Source organism: Octopus bimaculoides, chromosome 1 (assembly GCF_046866305.1).
Source record: "Octopus bimaculoides isolate indiv1 chromosome 1, ASM4686630v1, whole genome shotgun sequence".
Classification (NCBI taxonomy): Eukaryota; Metazoa; Mollusca; class Cephalopoda; order Octopoda; family Octopodidae; genus Octopus; species Octopus bimaculoides.
The window spans coordinates 145771265-145794847 of record NC_142928.1 but is presented as its reverse complement, the minus strand read 5'-3'; the positions used below and the strand labels follow the sequence as shown (position 1 = coordinate 145794847).

The window sequence follows — 23583 nt, the reverse complement described above, 5'->3', positions numbered from 1 at the left end:
TATGTTCTGAGTTCAAATTCTGCCGAGGTCGACTTTGCCTTTCATCCTTTCAGGGTCGATAAATTAAGTACCAGTTACGCACTGGAGTCGATGTAATCGACTTAATCCCTTTGTCTGTCCTTGTTTGTCTCCTCTATGTTTAGCCCCTTGTGGGCAATAAAGAAATAAGAAAGTGAGCTACGATATAAATGACATCTGTACTATCAACAATAGCAACAGCGGCAACATCTATAACTACAGCAGCAACTGTGGAAACATCAACAGTAACATCACCAACAACATTTACTCAGTAGTGGAACTGACGAAGTGGAAAATAATGATAACCTGAGGTGGTGGAAAATAATGATAACCACAAAATAATCGCCACCCAGGGGATATTTCAATTCAGCAGTCTTTCTAAACTATCTGTTCTTTCTCCTGCTCATGCACAGACACAGATATAGAACAAACAAGAAAATATGCCCCTGCCTCCACCCCTCCCCGTCTCCAAGGCGGAAATTTCCGACCATACAACCTCTTATAAAGAAGAGGGACAAGAAAAGAAAAAATGGAAACAAGAAACAAAAATGAAAACACAAAATCAGCTCTTTATTAATCCCAAGTACCACTAAATGCACAACAACAAATACACTATCGCTACCACTTTCATTAAAAACGACAAAAAGAAAATTTACACGTAAAAACAATGATCAGACAAGAGAAAAAAACCAGTAGACAAACACAAAATATACAACTCCAGCCACATCAACAAATTGCACTCACATCTAATTCTGAGCTAGAAAGAAGTAAAAATAAAAATAAAATCTCCATCTTACATAGCACTGAATGGAGACAAAGAATCAGAGTGTAATAGAAGTACAATGAAAATCTTCAATAAACGTACAACGAAAGTACGATGAAAATCTCTGAGAACTTCAAATTGGTAAAGTTGCCAATTGACAGGTACAAGATAATGAGAGAGAGAGAGAGAGAGAGAGAGAGAGAGAGAGAGAGAGAGAGAGAGAGGGAGAGTTACCCACATGACATTAGAGATCCCAAAGAAGAAACCATGTAAAGAGAAGGGATTTTGATACACCCGATTGCCTACCGAAAAGTCACTGAGATAGATGACTCTCCTATTTTCCTTCTTTCATATCAACATAGCAACGTTAAGTGTGGGTTGCATTAATGAACTCGAACTGAAATCACGCAGGAAGTATGGGTACCTGCTTAATGGTTATATATATGAAAAGGAAAATAATTACATTATTTACAATTGACGGATATTTGTCCTCATATTTGTTGTTAACACAGCATTTCGGCTGATATACCCTCCAGCCTTCATCAGGTGTCTTGGGAAAATTTCGAACCTGGGTTCTCATTCCTAAGGTATTTTTCGATGTTTGTTATTATTATTATTAAGGCGGCGAGCTGGCAGAAACGTTAGCACGCTACGTTCTGAGTTCAAATTCCGCCGAGGTCGACTTTGCTTTTCATCCTTTCGGGGTCGATAAATTAAGTACCAGTTACGCACTGGGCTCGATGTAATCGATTTTATCCCTTTGTCTGTCCCCTCTATTGTTTAGCTCCTTGTGGGCAATAAAGAAATAAGAATTATTATTATTATTATTCGAAATTTCCCCCAAGACACCTGATGAGAGCTAGAGGAGGAATTTCAACCATGTTTCGTGATCTGCTACCACAACAGCTCCTTTATAGGATCCAGTTAGCTCAAGACATCATAAGGAGGAACCACTTCTGGTTTCGGCCCCTACTCCTCTACCGTTTTGACGTGGCGGGGCCCCCCCTTTCGGAGGTGTCTTCAGCTCTGGTGTTGGGTGCATGTCTTCTTTCTTCTATTTCCTGGCCTCTTCGATGCAGCATCAACGAGTGTCAGCGTCCGACTGATTGTCATGTCAAATTCCCCTTTTTATACCTGCTGCTAGGCTCCAGCAAGTTGTCACATGACACTGTCTAAATCTCCCGCTGCTAGGGTCCAGTAGGCAGCCCCAGCAAGTTGTCACATGACACTGTCTAAACTTCCCGCTGCTAGCTCCAGCAAGTAGCCCCAGCAAGTTGTCACATGACACTGTCTAAACTTTAACTGACAATGGAGCTGAAACGTTGTGTTAGCAACAAACATGATAGGGACAAATATCCGTCAATTGTAAATAATGTACGTAATTCCTCATCTCTTAAATACAGAACTGGAAAATAATTAGTTTTAAATCTCTGAGAGAGAAGTAAGTAGTAACAATACTTCAGAGTAAAATCTGTTTGCCAACGTAAATTGGCAGTCTGATTAGGATGATGTTACTACCTCTTTTTTTAGCCCCAGGGAAACATATTTTCCAGCTGACTACCGACGCACAACTGTGTTCTTATACCACGAACAAAGGACCATCGTTTCTGGGCTATTTCTCTTCATCGGCACAGGATAACCGTTGACTAGAGGTGGCAGCACTAGACCTTGTTCGAGGTATATACTTTTAAAGTGACACACAGTCACTGATTTAAAAGTATATACCTCGAACAAGGCCTAGTGCTGTCATCTGTAGCCAACGGTTATCCTGTGCCGATGAAATGAAATAACCCAGAAACCATGGCTCGCAGGTACCATTAAAGGCTGAGTGGGGACATTAGCTCCCTCGTTCGAGGTATAAGGACACAGTTGTACGTTGGTAGCCAGCTGGAAAATGTTTTCCTGCGGCTAAAAAAGGTAGTAACATCGTCCTAATCAAGACTGCCAATTGACGTTGGCAAATAGATTTTACTACACACACACATAGCCTAACCCACACTCCACCCATGCCTTCCCCACCTCCCAACACCCTCACATCACATCACACCAATACCCTCGCATCACACCACGCACACACTACAACTGACCAACTCCTTTCTCCCTTCCCCATTTTCACACTACATACGTCAAGATCACCAGCATTCTATCTCCCACACACAGCCCCTCGTTCTTCGATCACCGTTTGTTATCTCCCCCTTTTCTTAGCTCTCATGAAAAAAGAATTTCTAACTTCCAGTCAGCCATTGTTATGATCAGCCATTATTATGATTGACCGTTGACTGAACACTATTCAATTTTTTTTTCTCCGTGTTTTTCTCCTTGTCTCCGTATTCTTTCTGTTGAAGAGCGTAGCTCGAAACGTCAAAGACTTTCCGTATTCCCGAGCGTCTTACTAATACATCCTTTTGTTATTTACACCACCTGTCCTCGTCTGTTGTTGTTTTTTCGTACATTCTCCCATATATATATATATAGCTAGTTTTGAGCAGTCTGACGATGGCTTAGCTGACCAAAACTTCGAAGTCACCGTTAACAACATTCTTGTATAAGAATGATAAATTTGTACCATAAAAACGTATAGAGTAACCCATCAGATATAATGTGATATTGTTTCTATTATAACTAAACATAAAAACACACACACACATTCTTTTATTCTTATACACGTTTCAGTCATTTGACTGTGGCCATGCTGGAGCACCGCTTTAGTCGAACAAATCGACCCCAGGACTTATTCCCCTTCATATTTGGAATTGGTAACAATTGCTACCAAGTGAATCAGAGATAATTTCAATAAAACAAGAATTTCTCTTGTATATTATTTAATATACCTATATTTATTTTGTTGTTCAACTATATGCTTTTGCCGAACCGCTAAGTTTCGGGGACATAAACACACCAACATCAGTTGTCAAACGATGGTGGTGGGGGAGACAGATACACACACACACACACACACACACACATATATATATATATATATATATATATACAAGACGGGCTTCTTTCAGTTTCCGTCTACCAAATCCACTCACAAGGCTTTGGTCAGCCCGAGGCTATAGAAGAAGACACTTACCCAAGGGGACTGAACCTGGAACCATGTGGTTGGGAAGTAAGCTTCTTACCACACAGCCACACCTGCGCCTATGTTTTCCTGAGCTGATAGAATCGTTAGCACGCCAGGCTACCGATTTATATACACGCACAAACTCACATATATGCATGTACGTGTGTGCGTACACCCATTTAAATACTTAATTATACTGTGCTTGTGTGCGCGCATATACGCATACACACACGTCCACAAATAACGGTATAAGTTACGCACATATGTTTCAAAATGGGCTGTTTATGTATCAGTACAGTATTTGGTTCTGTGTTTTAAAGTGCTTTCTGTTAGCCCGGATCTGAATTTGGCATCGTATCAAGTCTATTCTAACAACAACTTAGTTCTTGTTGGACCCACAAATCTAAATGGAAATCAAAATGACACTCCACGATGATGAATTAGTGTTACACATTTAACTTTGCTATGTAACTTTTGCCATTTACTAATTGTTCTTTAATAGTTATAAAGGCCTCTTCTTTTAGAAGGACCTCTATTTTTTTATTATCTAATTTAAGCCTAGCGGCGATGACGCTAGCTTCTTTATTGATGTCGTTATAAACTTGTGGCCTAGCTTTAGCGTAATTATTAATAATGTTGTTATGTAGGAGTCGTAAGAATGTGCTGTTGTCTACAAGGTATAAATTCTTGGTTTTATCAGAAAAAAGTTCCGTTTTTTTTTTCTCTAAAATCTTTATGTATTTGATATCTTTTTTTTCAGTTTCTGTTAGAAAGTGTTAAAAGACTAACGAAATTTTATTTTGTTTATGAGCTTCAGCAGGTCCGCTTCGAAGTCTTCTAAGCCTTTGATTTCTATGCCTCTATCTCTAAGGAACTGCCAGATAAAGCCCTCACTTTCGCAAGTGAATTTATAGAAATTAGTACACAAGATAAGGACATAATCTTCCATGCTAGAAAGACTTTACTCTTCAGTGAGAATGCAGAGTGGGTCAAGACTACCGATACAGAGGGTGCTTTCGATGTGAGCATGGGGGTCATATGATGGAGCAGGCATATGCAATATGATTGGACTATTTCTACGCGATACGTTGGGCAAGACTTTTCCTGGTGTATATTTCGCCATTTACAAAGATGATGCCCTAGCTTTAACCACAAATACCAATGGACCAGCACAAGATCAGTTTAGGAAGGAAATTATCCATTTCATGAAAATTTTCGGCTTTAGCATAACTACAGATACCAACCTGACGGTTGTCAATTTCCTAGATGTATCCTTAGATTTAAATAAGAATACTTACAAACCTTATAGGAAGCCCAACGATAGACTTAATTATATTAATGTAGGTTCCTGCCATCCCCCCATAGTGTTTAAATATTTAGTCAAAAACATTAGCAAGAGAATTTCTAGCCTCTCCTCCCGATAGGAACATTTTTAATAGTGTTGCTCCAATATATAATAAAGCTCCAAAAGATAGTGGATTTAGTGAGGAAATAACCTATACACCTGTTACCAGTCCAGTAATAAAGAAAAGGAAACAGGAATAGGAAAACTATCTGGTTCACATCCCCTTACTCTCAAGAACATAATGTACCCAGCTCGATCTCAGAATAAAGAATGGATCATAGAAAATTTAGTCACGAACAATCAGTAAAATGTCAACTTCCAGTTAGTTAGCTACAGCTTTGTTCATACTTCTCAGAGTCAACAGCAAGAATCATTTTGATTATATGCGAATGCAGGCTGGGTGCTGTGAGTCACTTGTTTTATAAATGTAGAGTTTCTTTTATAATACAAGGAGTATGATTTCTTTTAAGCAGGACAAGTAACTCTTTAACTTGCTTTGATCTTTTGAGAGAGGATTTGCACAGAGGCACAAGCCTACAAATAGTTGGAGTACGATCAACGAGCGGCAAATTGGCAGAGTCGTTACAGCACTGGATGAAATGTCTTGAGGTGTCTATGGGTCCCTGCGTTCTGATTTCAGATCTCTCCGTAGTTAGCTAGGGACTCAATAAAATAAAGTGCCAGTTGTTAGCAGTGGACTGGAGCAATCATTTGTGTCGAATGGGATATCTTTCAATATATTTTCCAGCTCTTTCCATTCTGAGTTCAAATTTAGCTTTGGTCTACTTGAGTTGGAGGAAACTTACTCACTCAGTTTAACCTTACTCACCCAGTTTAAACTTACTCACCCACTTTAAAACCACCACTTCCCAGAGGGATCCCCCCTCCAACTTCATTGCAAGTATTTGGGTCAGGTATCTAGTTAGGATATCGTCCTCCTTCCTCGCCACAAGTCTTGGAAGCTCTGACAAAGGTATTAAAAAAAGTGAATTGTATATGAGATTGCAGCACATTCTTTTAAATATGAAAACGTACATGGAAATGTCTTCTGTGTTCCAATGAGCTTTTAAGGGCTGCTGATGAACTCATGTTTTACGGGTTTAAGTCTATTAGAGATGATTCACGGCATTAATAGGATGGATTGGCACCATACCCAGGGGTAGATTTCTTCACAGCCAGAAACTAATACTTAACAATTCCTTCCGAGGATCCTTCAAGACTTGAGAAATATTTGCATACGGAATGAGTGATGGGAAGATGGCACGTAAGATAAAATCTGCACAAGCGTGGTCCTGTGCTAAGAGACTTCCTTCCCAGCCACATGGGTCTGGGTTCAGTCGCACTGCGTGGCACTTGGCGCAGATGTCTTCTATTATAGACCTTGGCCGACCAAACCCTTGTGAGTGGATTTGGTAGACGTAAACTGAAAGAAGCTCGTCATGTGTGTGTGTGTGTGTGTGTGTGAGTGCGTGTGTGTCTGTGTGTGTGTGCGTGCATGTGTTCACGCACGTACGAGCACGTGTATCTATGTCATTGAGTTTGGGTTTGTCCCCCACCACCGCTTAACAGCCTATGCTGGTTTGTTTACGCTCCCGTAACTTAGCGGTTCGGTAAAAGGATCTAATAGAATAAGTACCAGTTTCAAAAAGTAATAATTGCGGTCAATTTGTTCGACTAAACCCGTCAAGACAGTGCCCCAGCATGGCCGCAATCCAATGACAGTAACAACTAAACGATAACAGAAATGATTAACCAAAGACCAGTAGGACTTCAACCTTTTCAACATAGCCAGTTCTAACTTAATCCGCCTTAATTTGAGCAGTCATGTGCTTAAAGGCGTTCCCACCGTGACCAGTAAATCTTTTCAGACTATACTATCTAATGCAGGGGTGGGGGGAAAAACTCCGCCCGCGGGCACAATTGCGCTCGCGAGTCCATTTTATTGCCCCCGCACGCTGATATACTCGTATATACAAAATATAGAAAATTTTTCAATTATAGAATTTATACAATATTCGTATGCCTATTTGCAACATAGGTCGCGTTTCTACTGCGACTTATAAGGGGTAAGACTCGAACAGAAATCGTCCGGTAATTGCCATTTGATTGGAAATTTTGTTATCACTATAAAACACATATTGCTAGGTTTGTAGCGGCCCCTTGAGACCCAACTACGCTCTAGCTGAATTATATATAGATATATACAAGATTTACACAAATATAAGAGTTAGAACTTGTGACCCGCCTGCGGATCTTTTTCTTTGGAAATTTTTGCCCGCCGCACTAAAAAGTTTCCCCACCCCTTGTATAAAATGGTCTGGGGCAATTTGAGGAAGATTTGGCTGTTATGTTTCACAGGTCCAACAACCAAGTAGAATCCCCCGCCCTTCGTTGATTCACACTTCAAAGAGTTGATCAATGTGCACTCTGCTGTTACTCATTTCCAGCTGAATAGACAGGAGCAACGTGAAATGAAGCGCTTTGCCCAAGGACACAATGCGACGCATGGTACAGGAATCTTCACTGGAATTTCAACATCAACAACAGGGTATTTTTGTATGTACATATGTATGTATGTATGTATGTATGTATGTGTGTATGTATGTATACGTGCAGATTTGTATGTTTTGTTTTATCTATGTATTCTCATGCATATAGTTGCATATCTAGACATGCTCATATATACTTAAATGGATAAACTTCTAGAAAGTTTTACAGATTTTTACAGTTCCAGTGACGTCTCGGAGCTGTTGTCTTCGAATGTATGTATGTATATATGTATATAAAAATAAAAATGGAACAAAAACGCAACAGAGTGCATTAAAACGTTCGGACAGATAGACGATACAAAGGCAGACAAGAGAAACAAGAATTGGAAGGACAGGCAAAAAACGACGGGTCATTCTTGGCTTTCTTTCATCAGTCAAATCCCAGAAGTCACGACCATTTCGGGCAGTTACATTTGAGATAGTTCGATCTGGTTGTCCCCCCAAAAGTCTAAGCTAAGAGGAGTTAGACCCCTTTGTAAGAAAGCTAGCGAATGTGTACGGCAACAAAGGCAAATAAGCCCCCCCCCCAAAAAAAAACGGAGAACATGGTACACAATTACGAATACAAGAAATAACAACATATGTGTAATACTTCGACCGTGCGAACCAAAGGAGATGGCGACGTAGACGGTAAAGGCTCCTTTTTACCATGTCGCACGGTCGAACACAAAAACAAGATATATATAAGATAGAAGGCTCGTCGTAAGAGATACGAGCCATAGTGCCAGTAAAAGAACTCAGGACAAACTCAACCGTTAGATATATAATGAGAATAAATTTATTAACATAGCGAAACTGTTTGTGCCTGTGTGTGCGTGCATGCGACATATATAATTAACACAGTAGATAAGTCAGGCCTTCGTGTACAAGAGAAGGTATACAACAATGTGAAGTGACGGACAGTCGTATAAACAATAGTGTGTGTACAATATGTGAGAGTACAAGTGTGCGTGTGAATGAGAGGAAACACAGAACAATAGAAAGAGTGTCTGTAACATAGACTACAAGTCTCAAACACTGACATAGAGAAATACCAGTTCATATTAGAGTTACACAAGGAGATAGAATGTTCATACGCAGGAAGTTGTGGCCAAGGAGCAGAGCTGTGGAATCACACTATGTGTGTTGAGCATCGAATGCTGCGACCTGTGTTACCTGGTATAGTATATTCTCACTGGTTAGTTCTGACTGTTGTTCGTGAGTGGAAACTCCACTCAAACAGTGAAGATAAAACCGCGCTTGTTGAGGTTGGCGACGACAATGGTAAACAGTACATTGATGGTGAAGACGTCAACGCTGGAACTGGCTGTAGCTGTGTTCTGTATGTGGTCAACGACCAGACCTGTGAGAGATCTGAAATCGAAGACGATTGCCGTCGTTGGATCGGGCTTATTTATAGGCGAAAAAGGGCTAACCGGAAACCCAGTAAAACTCTCTATCACGTGACTTTATCTGAAGCCGTCGATTGGACGTAATGCCCCCTTAGTAAGCAGAACATGGGGACAATTGCCGCGCAAAAATAAGAACCATTCAGGATGATGGACAGAAAGAGTCCATGGCAGCCGAAGGCTAAATGTTAGCAGCTTCGTTATCATTTATGATTGAATGCCCGAGAGAGAGGTTTCACTACATATGTATGTATATATACACACAGAGACAGAGAGGCAGACAAACGCATAGAAAGGGGGAGAGAGCGAAGAGAGAAGAGGGATGAGTACTTGTCTGGAAAGTGATGTGATATTTGAGATCGCGTATAGAAACTTCTTATTAATATCTTGAAAGATATATTTTAGTTATTTAAAACACGAAAAAAGCAGTTGCCGTCATTTTCGTTTGTTTCTTAACAGCATAACGAACTGTTGAGTGTCAAAGAGTTCTAAACGACATTTGTAACCCAATTCCTCGGCATCTCAGTTCATTGACTCTGTTTGCATTTCTAACGTATCAATGACCAAGTAAATCCCAGAAGCTTTTTTAGCTTTCATAGTTGACAGCGTGTTAATAAATAATGTGAATGTAAAAGTTGCTTCTTTTAAACAGATAGAAAACCTCAAACGCTGTGTATGTGTGTGTGTTTGTGTATTTGTGCGCGCGCGTATGAATGTATACAAGTGTATGTATGTATGTATGTATGTATGTATGTATGTATGTATGTATGTGTATTTGTATATGAACGAGTGTGCCGTCCACCCATATATCTCCCTTTCAATTCTACCCTAAACGCATGTGTATATTTGAATACTGCTTTCTACCTTGGGATAGAACTTTCCATATCCATCAACATAAACTTTCTCACTCATGACGCCCGCATGTTCCGTAACTGTAACTTTCCCAAATAAAATGCACTTTGTATTTAAGGCTCTGATGAAGCTATAGGATGTTATCTTGCTACTCAACTAAGAGTTCACCACATCTTAAGGCAGAAGCAGTCGTAAGTGAATGAAGTACATTTAATAACATAATCGACTAGAGAATCTGTGTCAGTTTCTTTTGCTCTTTTTCTGTGAAGCCGAGTATTTCTAGGCTTTTGCGCAAAGTTTTTGGTACATAACCAAATGCACGTATGATGATAAGTACAAATAAGAATCCATAGTCAGGGTACAAGAGCTGTAAGTTTGGCTTTAATGCGCCATAAATGTTCTTTTTTTTTTTTCCTTGACAGTTGACTGAACATTCAATCCGCTGGGCAGCTGACCTCTACAACCACTTTTGTTCCCTGCCCCATAGAACAATGTCAGATTTGTAATGCCTGCACCAAATTGATGTTTTATTGGGATGTTCCACGAGGATCCCTGTGTATGTATGTACGTACGTACGTACGTATGTATGTATGTAGGTATGTATGTATGTACGTATCTGCGTGTGGTGTGTGTGTGATGTATGTACGTATGTATGTATGTATGTATCTGCGTGTGGTGTGTGTGTAATGTATGTATGTATGTGGTGTGTGTGATGTATGTATGTATGTATGTATGTATGCATGTAAGCATGTATTATGTATGTATGTATGTATCTGTGTGTGGCGTGTGTGATGTATGTATGTATGCATGTATGTATGTATGTATGTATGTAGTGTAACGTGCAACACAGTGACCCAATGACGTTAACGTATGTAGACGATTACCTTCTTGTACAAGAATGTGAACCGTATATATAGAATATACGTATATTATATATTCAGTTATATAAATACATTTCTGTTACTCGAAAGACAAATTCTGTTTACCCACTAACCATCACCACACCTTGACACATAACTGCTTGCTTGTCAGAACCTGTAAGCTAGCAAGCAAGTACTCGGGAAGACTGAGTACAGAAGGAAAACAAAGAAAAAGTTCGGAGGTTCAGAAATAGAATTTCGTGAAATCACATACTCTGTCATAGAAGCTTACATTTTCATGTGTCTTCCTTCCTACTGTGTGTGCATGTGTGTGTGCTCGTGCGTGCGTGTGCGTGTCTGTGTGTGTGTGTGTGTGTGTGTGTGTGTGAGAGAGAGAGAGAGAGAGAGAGAGAGAGAGGGAGAGGGAGAGAGAAAGAGAAAAAGAAAGAAACAGAGCACGCGTGTGTATATGTGATATGTATGTATGATGTAATTATATATGTATGTATGTATGTATGTATGTATGTATGTATGTATGTATCAGCAAGCATACCGCGCGTTACGGTTCCCTCAAGTTACGGGATTTCGAGTTTACAGAATTTGTAAAGTAAGACTACTAATTTTGGGATACGGTCTGTAACTTCGCTCTTATTGCCAAAATATGAACACTTGCAACGTCTAGAGCAGTGGCTTTCAACAGGAGTCCCTATGGCCCTTAGCGTTCCATATTAGGCTTTGTACTTAAAATTTATCTGCAACAAACTGGTTGTACTATAATAGGCAAAATATTTTAACAATCTTTTAATACAATTTCTAACAATATTTAATTATAAAAATATAACTGGATTTTTTTAAAGCATCGAAAGACTGTGAGGATCTACCTGAGTAAAGCGGGATTCAAAGAGAAACCCTTAACTTTGAATCGTGATTGGAATCAAGATGATCTATAGGTAAAAAAATTGTTGATAAACATTGGTCTAGAGTGAGAACAATACGGGATAATAGATGGAAAATTATTTTCTAATCTAGGTACAAGGTCCGAAATTTTTGGGGAAGAGGGCCCAGTTGATTAGATCGACCCCAGTACGCAACTGGTACTTAATTTATCAACCCCGAAAGGATGAAACGCAAAGACCTCAGCGGAATTTCAACTCAGAACGTAAAGACGAAATACCGTTAAACACTTCGCCCGGCGTGTTAACGTTTCTTATTTATTTATTGCCCACAAGGGGCTAAACATAGAGGGGACAAACAAGGACAGAGAAAGGGATTAAGTCGATTACATCGACCCCAGTGCGTAACTGGTACTTAATTTATCGACCCCGAAAGGATGAAAGGCAAAGTTGACCTCGGTGGAATTTCAACTCAGAACATAAAGACAGACGAAATACCGTTAAGCACTTCGTCCGCTGTGCTAACGTTTCTACCAGCTCGCTGCCTTATAACAAATGGAAAATTAAATCAAGTGTTCAAAAAGTTCCCCCCTTAACTGTTTGGATATTGATTTTTTTTTATAGTTCTCGGATTTTAGGTTTTCTTAGATGCGTCAAATAAGACAGCTCTTATTCTTTTACTTGTTTCAGTCATGTGACTGCAGTCATGCTGGAGCACCATCTTTTAGTCGAAAAATTAGGCCCAAGGACTTATTTTTTTAAGCCTGGTACTTATTCTATCGGTCTCTTTTGCCGAACCGGTTGTCTAACGGTAATGGGAGGAGGGGGTGCAAATACAGATACAAAGACACACACACACACGTATAAAAATATACGACATGCTTCTTTCAGTTCCCGTCTACCAAAATCCACTTACAAAGCTTTGGTCGGACCGAGGCAATAGTAGAAGGCACTTGCTCAAGGTGCCACGCTTGTTTATGGATCGTGAATCAAACTAGACGTAATGGGCTGAAAAGCACAATGGTAATAGAAAGAAATCACTAAACGTCTATTTTTTGATTTGTATAAATATGAAAATTCTTCTCTTAGAAGCAGGTCCGTCGCAAGACTTCGGTACCTGGGGGTGCTTCAGAAAATTCTGGGTGGGCACTAATTTGTAATAATACTCAAGTGGAACTTCAAAATAAGTGTATTACTGTAAATCCGAGGGTGCACTAATGAATAGTGAGGAGGCAGTGCCGTCCAGTGCGACCCCTTACCGACGCATGTGCTCGCTAGTAAAGGCTGATTCGAAAAGTTTAAGAAGTACTTGAATTTACACAACTTAAAAATGATTAGTGAAACTGACAAAGCTGACAGAAAGGTTTCCACTAAATATATTGACTTGGGTAAGGGTAAAGACCCCTTTCGGTCATGAATGACCATGGGATTACACCTGGAAAGTTTCCCTCCGAGGCACAAGTCCGGGCAAGGTTGTTTATGGAAGACCAGAAATCGCTCATGCATACCAGCCTCTCCTCACCATGCAACCGATGTTATCCACGGGAAAGACAAAGGTCGATACAACTTGGCACCTGTGACGTCGCAACTCATTTCTACATCTGAGTGAACTGGAGCAATGTAAAATAAAGTGTCGTACTCAAGAACACAACACACAGCCCGATCCAGGAATCGAACTCACTACCTCATGATTGTGAGCCCGACACTCTAACCACTGAGTCACGTGCTTTCATATATATATACATACATACATACACACACAAGGTTATTTAAAAAGAATGAACCGATTTCATTACGCAATATTTTAATGAGGAAAAGTAACAGAAAACTCCAGATTACAAGAGTTCAACATGGCCACCACCTGCCGCACGGGCAACATCAATGCAATAAGAGAATCCCTCCCAGATGCGTATCAGCACATCAAAAGCAACTCCATTGACATGGAAGGGAAATAGAAAAACTTCGATAAAGCATTCAACCATACAACCAAAGAAGTACTCAGTGGATACTCAGTGGGTCGTGATATGCTGATACGCGACTGGGAGGAATTCTCTTATCGCATATATGTTGCCACATTGAACACTTGCAAGACAGGAAATAAAAGTTGATTGTAAATACTCGTAATTTAACTGGAGTTTTCTATTGCCTTTCCTTATTAAAATATTGCGTAATGAAATCGGTTCATTCTTTTGAATACACACACACACACACACACACACACATATATATATATACATCTCTCCCACTCTGCTGCACAATGGAGTAGAGATGTGCCAAGTGACGCTCGAGTGTTTTTGACATATAAATCGCATTTTTTTTTTTTTTTTTATCAAATGGTTTTTCTGTATAATTGAATGTATCTGTTAGTGCATTGAAATGCTACATAATACTAATAACAATAATAAGTAACGAAAATTTTTCTTCATAATCGAACGAAAGAGCTGCATCTTTAAATTCTATCTAACATATATACCCTCCACTACTAATTGATCTTAACCAGTGAAGATTCAGGCCTCTTTACCAGTGATCCTTAATTAAATTCCTACTTTAGAATTACCTAAGTACACAACATAGTCTAATCTTTCTTAGACATAACTTTAAAATATTAAAATCTACACGTATACTTTACATTGTATATCCCTAATCACTTATTGCTTTTTCTAGCTTCTTTCAATTAACTAAAATTTTCATTTCGTTATTCTTTCCCCCAATAAATTTATTTCTCTCTATATTCTTATTTTTCTATTTTTTCTTATCTCTCCCTTTTCTTCTCTTTAATTCAGTCTATTTACTTAACGTCTTCACAATATTTTACCCTAATTACATAATGTCCTTCACAACCCCTAACCGTCTATATATTTTCATAAATGATTACATAATGCCCTTCAAAACACAACCATCTTCTTTTTTTTAATCCCTAATAGCTTGTTAGAAAGTTTTGATTAGCTAGTACCTCCCACTAATACTCCCTCGACGTCCTGTCTTACTTTTCTAACAACTTAATGTTTACATTACGTAGATACTTAACATATGAATATGCGGTCCTCATCAATCTTATTTAGTAAGTTTGTTTACCACCAACTTGAATTCCTGTGGAAAAATGTGTAAGCATTAGCCTTTTGCACGAGGCTGCCCTAAAAATACCTCTTTACTCTGTTACTTTTTCAGTCATTTGACTGTGGTCATGCTGGAGCACCGCCTTTAGTCGAGCAAATCGACCCCAGGACTTATTCTTTGGATGCCTAGTACTTATTCTATCGTTCTCTTTTGCCGAACCGCTAAGTTACTGGGACATAAACACACCACCATCGGTTGTCAAGCGATGTTGTGGGGGACAAACACAGACACACAAACACATACACACACACACACGCGCACACACACACATACATATATACATATACGACAGGCTTCTTTCAGTTTCCGTCTACCAAATCCACTCACAAGGCTTTGGTAGAAGACACTTGCCTAAGGTGCCACGCAGTAGGACTGAACCCAGAACCATGTGGTTGGTAAGCAAGCTACTTACCACACAGCCACTCCTGCACCTGATCACATTGTATTATTTTTTTTTTACATCTAAAACTCTTAACATGATCCGAACCCTGTGGATCCGAAGCACTGTTTACATAGTGACCAGACTGAAACAGGCGTAGGCACTTTTTATGCTTATTTTACGTTAACTTATGTTCAATTGAATTTCATTTGTATTAAACTATTTGCTATGTTAATATTGTGATACAAATAGAATAAGTATCCATAATATTTTTTCTCCGTTTTCTTATAGTAATAAATGTATATTAGACTGTTTATCCCTATATATTGAGAGAATTCTCTCAATATATCATTGATAACACCAGTTGATCTCTGGATTTCTGGATTTTATAATCCCTAAGTAGGACATTATATCCTCAAACTGACTATATATATATATATATATATATATATATATATATATATATATATATATATATATATATATATATATATATGTGTGTGTGTGTGTGTGTGTGTGTGTGTGTGTGTGTGTTGTTGTATTTGGGGATGGTCATATTGCCAGTTTAGCCAATAAAAACACACGCACTGTATATTTGGTGTTAATTTGCTTCAGCTTTATATTACATTACATTACATTACATTAATCCTATTTCGGCCAGAGTTCTTTCGTCACGCTTCTGTGACCTCATCAGTGGTCCTTTGCTTTCTTCTTTCTTATGTGTGTCCCACTTTGCTAACTATCAGCCATTTTGTATTTTGTATTCCTATTGTATATATATATATATATATATATATATATATATATATATATATATATATATATATATATATATATCAGATTGAGTAAAAAGTAAGCAATGTTTTGAACCATGAAGAACTTGTACCGGGTTGATGCAGAGTTTTGAATTCTTTTTAAACATATTTTTTGTAATTCTCTGATAATACAGGCATAGACTTGCCCAAATGCATCAATAAATTAACATTGATATTTTCTTCACCGTTGCCATTCAGGTTTACGAGACAGTGGCAGGACCAAAGATTAACCGGGGAAAATCGGTCGGCTTGCAACTCGGCACCTGGAGAGGCAAGTCGATGCCTTCGAATAGCGTCGTGGGACGTTGGACGGAGGGCCCGGTTAAATTGCTAGGAATTTGGTTTGGCCCAGATCTCCAGATAGAAAAGAACTGGTCCGAGGTATCGGGCAAGGTGACCCACATAGTCAGTCAAGACCTGGTCGTGGCGGTAGCAATCCTTGAAAGGGAGGGCGGAGGCAGCCAATGTGTTTATCGCATCGGTCATCGTTTACAACCTAACCGTCGTTCCTTGTCCAGATTCGTGGTTGAGCAAGTTGGAGAGGCTAATATTCCGCTTTTTGTGGAAGAACTCCGCTCCACTTGTTAGACGTTCTATTTGCTGCCAAAAGCCGTTAAAGGGTGGGTTAGGGATGCCTTGGTTGTTGATGCACAAACATGCGCTGAGGTTGAGGCACCTCTGGCTCTACCTGGATGGTGAACGGGTGTGGTCTCCGCTCGCTAGATGGATGTTCCCCAGCTTTACTAGTTTTGGTGGTAGAGAAAACTGGTTTCGTCGAAGATCGAGGTTGGGTACCTGGTATACGGAGTGCCGCAAGGCGCTTCTCCAGTTCTGCAGTTCGGGTAACGCCAGCGGTTTCGGTACCACCGCAGCTTACTATAGTAGGTTGGTAGAGGCTGGAAATGATGATGCCCTGGGGAGGACCCTGGATCTCGATGATAATCAGTTAGATAGCCTGTTCCGAAGAACATTCGGGCTGAAGACACTGGATAACTTCCAAAAGTCTTTGGCCTGGCAATATTACCGAGGAGTCCTACCGTTCGCGATAAGCTCACCAGACACGGCCATCCTGGGCCGTCGGCCTGTCCAAGATGCGAGCAGGACGTGGAAGCCGTCCTGCAAACTATTGTTCAGTGTCTGGGTGTATCAGAAGTGTGGACTTATGCAGAAAAACCTGTTGTCAGATGGAAGAAGAGTACAACTATAGTCTGAGTCAATTCTAAAAATTAACCCACCGGATTTCCTTTCGGAAGAAGGTAAGAATTGTTTTCTCGTAGTAGTGGCAATTGCGAGAGAGGCGATGTGGAAGTCGAGAATGAAAGGTATTGTGACAGACATCTTCCTCTCCGACATCGCACTGGTAAATATCTTCACCTTTCACCTGAAGTGGAAGGTGGGGCTGGAAAAGAGGTGTCTGTCAGTGAGTATGTACAAAAAAAGATGGATGCGTGTATCTTGGGAGTGAAAGGCCCTGCGTGAGCACGCCATAGGGATTATCAAGGTATCAGTGGAGAAGACAGGGCTCGTGCGGTCGGAGCTTACCTGTTTTTAAAACCTCATTTTGTTAAATTATTGTGTGTAATTGTTTTTGTATCTCATTCGTTTATATTATCATTGTCATTTAAAATTTTTGTAAACATACCTTTGTATATGACGCCAAATCATACTATATTGTCCCCGCTGTGTGTCCCCTTGTGGGAAATAAAACAAAAACGCAACGAAACGTTTGGTGAGGAAATGACCAGTGAGTGGTAAGCTCGAAAATGGTTTAAACGATTTCGCAATGGAGACTTTAGCCTTGAAGATCGTGAGCGTAGTAGACGCCCATCTTTCATCGATGACGGTCAATTAAAGACTGTCGTTAAGAAAGATCCACGTAAAACCACTCGAGATCTGGCAAAAGAACTTCGAGTTAGCCAGAAAACTGCCAGCAACCATTTCCATGCGATCGGAAAATCCAAAAAAATCTTGACAAATGTGTACCACAGGATTTGAATGAAAATCAGAAAATGCGCAGCTATGAAATTTGCTCGTCGCTTTTTCTCCTTATAGAGTGAATTTCAGGGTTTATAAATCTAATATTTTCCTATCCTTCCTTAATACCGGTTCCCATATGCTATTTATGCTATTCATATCTGCACTCGGTCTGCTTAGGAGGTTGTTGTGTCCTAGCATATGTGTTACTTCTTTTATTTTTCGTATTTTCCAGTGGCGTTCTCTATCTATTATTTTAACTTCATCCCACAGTGGGAGGTGGTCTCCATTTTTCCATACGTGATCAGCTATACCCAATTTATCAATATCTCCCCGTGTCACAGCTTTGAGGGGGTGACATGCTTCGCCTTTATATAACCTACCACAGCTGCACGGGATAGAGTACATGCAGTTGTTGGTTATATTCTCTTCTATTGGTGGTTTTACCCGAAGGAGATATTTACGAAGTGTTGTATTACTCCTGAATACAACAACAACATCGAAAAACACCTTAGGAGTGAGACCCAGGTTCGAAATTTCCCCAAGACACCTGATGAAGGCTAGAGGGTATATCAACCGAAACGTTGTGTTAACAACAAACAAGATGAGGACAAATATCCGTCAAATGTAAATAATGTACTCTTCTACTTGTTTCAGTCATTAGAGTGCGGCCATGCTGGGGCACCACCTTGAGGAATTTTAGTCGAACTAATCGACCCCAGTGCTTATTTTCTCTTTAAACCTGGACTTAATTTATCGAACACTTTTGACGAACAGCTAAGTTACAGAGACGGAAGCACACCAACATCGGTTGTCAAACGGAGGTGGGCACACACACACACACTCCACAAGCTTCTTTTAATTTCCATTTACAAAATCCACTCACAATGCTTTGGTCAGCCCGACGCTAAAGCAGAAGACACTCACCCAAGGAATCGTGCAGTGGGACTGAACCCAGGGGCATGTGGTTGGGAAGCAAACTTCTTACCACACAGCCACGCCTGAGTCTATACACAAGAATACTTTTTTTTACTCCAGACACTGAATCAAAATTAGCTGACTTCAAGGCATATTATCTGACAAGAACTTCCAAACAACTTACGAAAATAACTGAAAAGGATAAAACCTATAGTTAGAAACTTTTGGGGGAAATTCAACATAATGAATTCTGTGAATAACATAACCGAATCAAAGGATGAAGTGAAACCCTCAACTTTGAAAGGTGACTGCAAAACTATATGGCCACACTCTATCCGTGACAGCAAGCAGAAGATCTACATCAAATTCAGAAAAATATTGTGACACTTGGAAAGGATTTAGAGCCTGAGAAATCATATAGGATGATGTGACGAAGTGGCTAGTATTCTATAAGGTAAGTTTATCTAACGAAGAGCTACTGCTGTTCGAACAGTGTTTCGCAACCATTTTTACCTTTGGTTAGTATTTTACTTTACGGGACCCCTACAATAGTGATTCACTGTTTTTAAACAATCCTATTATATTTTTTTATAATTAAATATTATTAGGAATTGTATTAAAAAATTATTAAAAAAATATTTTATGCATTGTAGAAGTACAAGTGATTCATTGCGCATAAACTTTAACAACGAAATCTTATATGGACTCCCCCCCCCCCCCCCAAAGAGCCATTAGGAGCCCAGTTGAGAAAAACTGAGTTAAAAGAAGAGCAAGCTGAAAATATGGAATTACCACTAACACTTCTTATATTGACAGAAAAAGAACGTTGCTAAAGGGTTAGCATTTATGGAGGGAAGTCTGCAGGTTTTTGTTGATAACAAACCTAATCGCGAACGTAGCATAAAAATGCCAAAAGGAGTTTACAACAAGCTCAGTTCCTAAAATAAGTTGTACAAAGAGACGATGCGCACAAACACCAAATAATTCTGGATAAGTTCTTCAACTCTTAAGTAGATGTTGATGGTGATGATGATGATGATGAGCTATAAGACAGAAGACAGTGTCCCTAAACTTTCCAGTAACTCTCATTCCATCGCCCCCACCCTTCACACAGTAGTCAGCATCATTTGTGATAAGGACGTACCCTTATCGTTTATTCCTAAACGTATTTCTCTTGAAATATTTTTATGTATATACATATTGCAATGTGTATTTTTAGCAGTCGTCTTGTTGCTTGCTCGCTTGCTTGTTTTTCCTTTTGTTGTTGTTGATGTGAAATGAAAAAAAAATTGTTAGAGTACACTGTCACTTTCTAATAGTTATATGTATACACACACACACACTTATATATATATATATTATATATATATATATATATATATATATATATATATATATATATATAGAGAGAGAGAGAGAGAGAGAGAGAGAGAGAGATGACGTCCCGTACCCAGATATGCATCTATATATATATGTAGATGTAGGTATGTACATACATGTACGTATATATGCATATACTCACATATTATTTGTATTATATATATATATATATATATATATATATATATATATATATATATATATATATATATATATATATATATATATATATATATATATAGATAGATAGATAGATAGATAGATAGATAGATAGATAGATAGATAGATATGCGTGTATATATGAATATGTATGTATATGTGTAATGTAAACCGCACACACATATATAATATATATTACCCACGCATTGACACTAGTGTCTGCATGGATATATGTATGTTGTGAATGAGGTGAGAAAAAAAACAAAAAGAGAGAGATGGAGGGAGAGAGAGAAGATAGAAGCGTGTGCTTATCCACATGTATAACTGCTTAGAATGGAATCACGCATCCATAAAACTTGCCGATGAATTATTCCATATATATTGGCATTAAGAAGATTGAAATCTCCATCGAAAAAGGAAACAATAATAACAATCATTTTTGTTTTGTAATTAATAATCTTTCCTTGATGATAATTTCTGAGTGTTGCTAACCAAATGATAATAGCGAAAAGAAAATCAGAAGATGAAAAAATAAAATCCAACACAATTAGAATTTAACTTACCTTCCGACTGAGATATTCCCGAATGAGAGAGGCAGTGACTGCCTCGACAAATTGATTGTCAACCATGATGCAGTTAGTGATGAAACTGTCAAAACAAAGTTTTGTTTACGTTGCCAACTTCATTATGGCTCGGCGACATGATAAGGAACAAATCGATTGCGACACCTTCAGGGAGTTATTTTATAAGTTAACAAGGGAGGTTACTCTAAGGGAAAACTTGCTATTTTAATACATTTTACATTCTGGAATTTTTTGTCCCCTTTTATTATTGTCTCGTACGTTCTCCTGAGTGTGTCTACAGATGCATACATAGGTGTGTGTGTGTGCGTCTGTGTTTGAGTTTTATTTAATTTCATAAGAGAATTCAAGCCGAACGCAAACAATACAAGACTTTATTAGTTAAGAGATTTCCCGGTGTTTGTAAATGTGTTGTTAAGCATGTTGAGCTGTCCATGCACATAACGAAGTGTGTGCTTGTATTCACCTAAAGTCTCAGATGGAGAATCTTTGGAATGTCATACAAATCTTCACTGTGCCACTAACAGATTGGATTTCAGGAATCTGCGTCGGTTGCTTTTGTTTATCTTCAAAATACCTAATATTTCTATGTTTTTGTGTAAACTTATAGGTACATAGCCTAATGCACCTATGTATGATGACAGGTACAAAATAAAATTTATAGTCAGGGTTCCGCATTAATTCACCATAAATGTTGTTGCTTTTTTTCCCTAGACATTTGATTGTACATTCACATCCGCTGGGCAGCTGATGGCTATAACTGTGCATGATATTTGTTCCCTGTCCCATAGAACAATATCAGGTCTGCTATGCTTGTACCGAATTGATGTTTTATTAGGGTGTTCCACCAGTATTCTTTGTTTTTAAATGGTGGATAATTCTGATTGCCAACCTTCAATCTGCGGAAGTGAAAATTGATTGTGAGGTGAACTTTCATTAAAAAATTCTAGCGGCAATTCTGACATACCTTTGTTGTATACATCAGGGCAATCCTTCCTGTGGATTGTATTGTAATTAGTCTTTGCAACTATATTATGCCTCAGAGGCAAATAGTATTTCGTTGATATTTTGGGTAGCTGCTGATGATGTGGGTGATATCTCCCACACTGATATAACTGAGCTGACATATTCTATCACAACTTGGAGGTTTGGTGGTATCTTTGTCCTTCTTGTTTATCAGGTATTTAATAGCTATCTCCTGTTCTTGCGAAAGCATATCCATCTAGGTGGGATGAAATGTATCTATCATATGTCCAGGAAGGTTATTTTTCTTGTCAATGCTGTATGTATGTATGTATGTATGTAGTATGTATGTGTGTATGTACGTACGTACGTATGTATGTATGTACTATGTATGTGCGTACGTATGTATGTATGTACGTATGTATGTATGTACGTGGGTACGTATGTATGTACGTACGTTGCAGGCTCACAGGTTTGTATATTCTACTCCGAAATCGTTTTTTTCTTTGTAGTTACTCATAGTGTCATAGTTCTTACATCTCTTTCTCGTCTTCAAGATCAACCTTGTGTACGCTCTCCAAAGAGAAAGCATCGCAAATTGTGGCTATAGTTATGGGAATTCTTCAAACACTCCTTGTTCTTTATATTTGATGCCTCTTCCTGAAGAATTTGCCATACAACACAACGTTGACAGGCGATGATTCTCTATCTTGGAAACAAGCTCTTTCCTCGCAGTAGTAACGCTAACGGCATGACCTTTATACAGGTAACTAATTTTTCTAAGTTTTTCCATATCAGTAACAGCGTTACTAATACTGAAGTCTGCCGATATTGGATGTTGAGGATGATATGGAGGCAGCACTAGTGGAAGCTCTTAAAGAGTAGTGCTGGGGGTAACTGTTTTTAAGACACAACTGGGAGTCACACAGAAAGGTGATCAGTATAACGGTTCTGCTTACACTGAGTTTTGTGTCTTTGCTCAGATGTTTGCAGTACAGTCTGCGGAGTGTCTTTTGCTAGTCTGTTTTCGATTTCTTTATCGATCTTGGCATCTTATAAGATGATTCACTATTGCTAGCTGCGTTCGTAAAATGTCTCGACGTTGACGATATAAGAAGGGTGGTAATCTTCTTGAGATGTAGGCTGGTGGAGGACTTCAGTGTTCTGCAAGCTTACTTCTATTCTGAAGGGTTCAGAAGCAGGATGTTACACAGTACAGGAAACGCTCTGCGTGGGCAACAAGTGTAGCTCCCAGATGAGATGTAGCATGTCTTGATGTGGAGCTATAATGTCTTTTAGTGTCCTCAAGTCGAATAGACTGGCTGTCATTGATGCAGTATCAGATGTAGTGACCGACCACTTCACCAAAGTTTTCTTTGGCCTTTACAAACATTTGCTGAAGATGATTATGAAGATTATAAGTTTGAGGTTGTATCGCTGCCTTACTTCGTTTCCTACAAGAATAGACTTTAAGAATCTGTCGCAGTGTCTGAGTTAGTTGCCGATTTTTAAGTAGCCCGATGACAAGTCTGAGAAACTTGGAGGGGCATCTCAGTCGTTCT

At 39.0% G+C, this 23583-nt stretch overlaps 1 protein-coding gene across 3 annotated transcripts in view; it reads right to left on the bottom strand.

Annotated features, from left to right (window-relative positions):
* Positions 1–22760, bottom strand: part of LOC106868088 (putative ubiquitin carboxyl-terminal hydrolase MINDY-4) — a 106084-nt gene extending 83324 nt beyond the window's left edge. For all 3 annotated transcript variants that reach the window (XR_008265054.2, XM_014913206.3, XM_014913214.3), the window contains exon 1: positions 21041–22760. Coding sequence is in view for 2 of the 3 variants with exons in the window: in XM_014913206.3 (XP_014768692.1) it covers positions 21041–21106 (66 nt within the window). In the remaining variant the exon portion in view is untranslated. The remainder of the gene's footprint in view (positions 1–21040) is intronic.
* Positions 22761–23583: the final 823 nt, after the last annotated feature.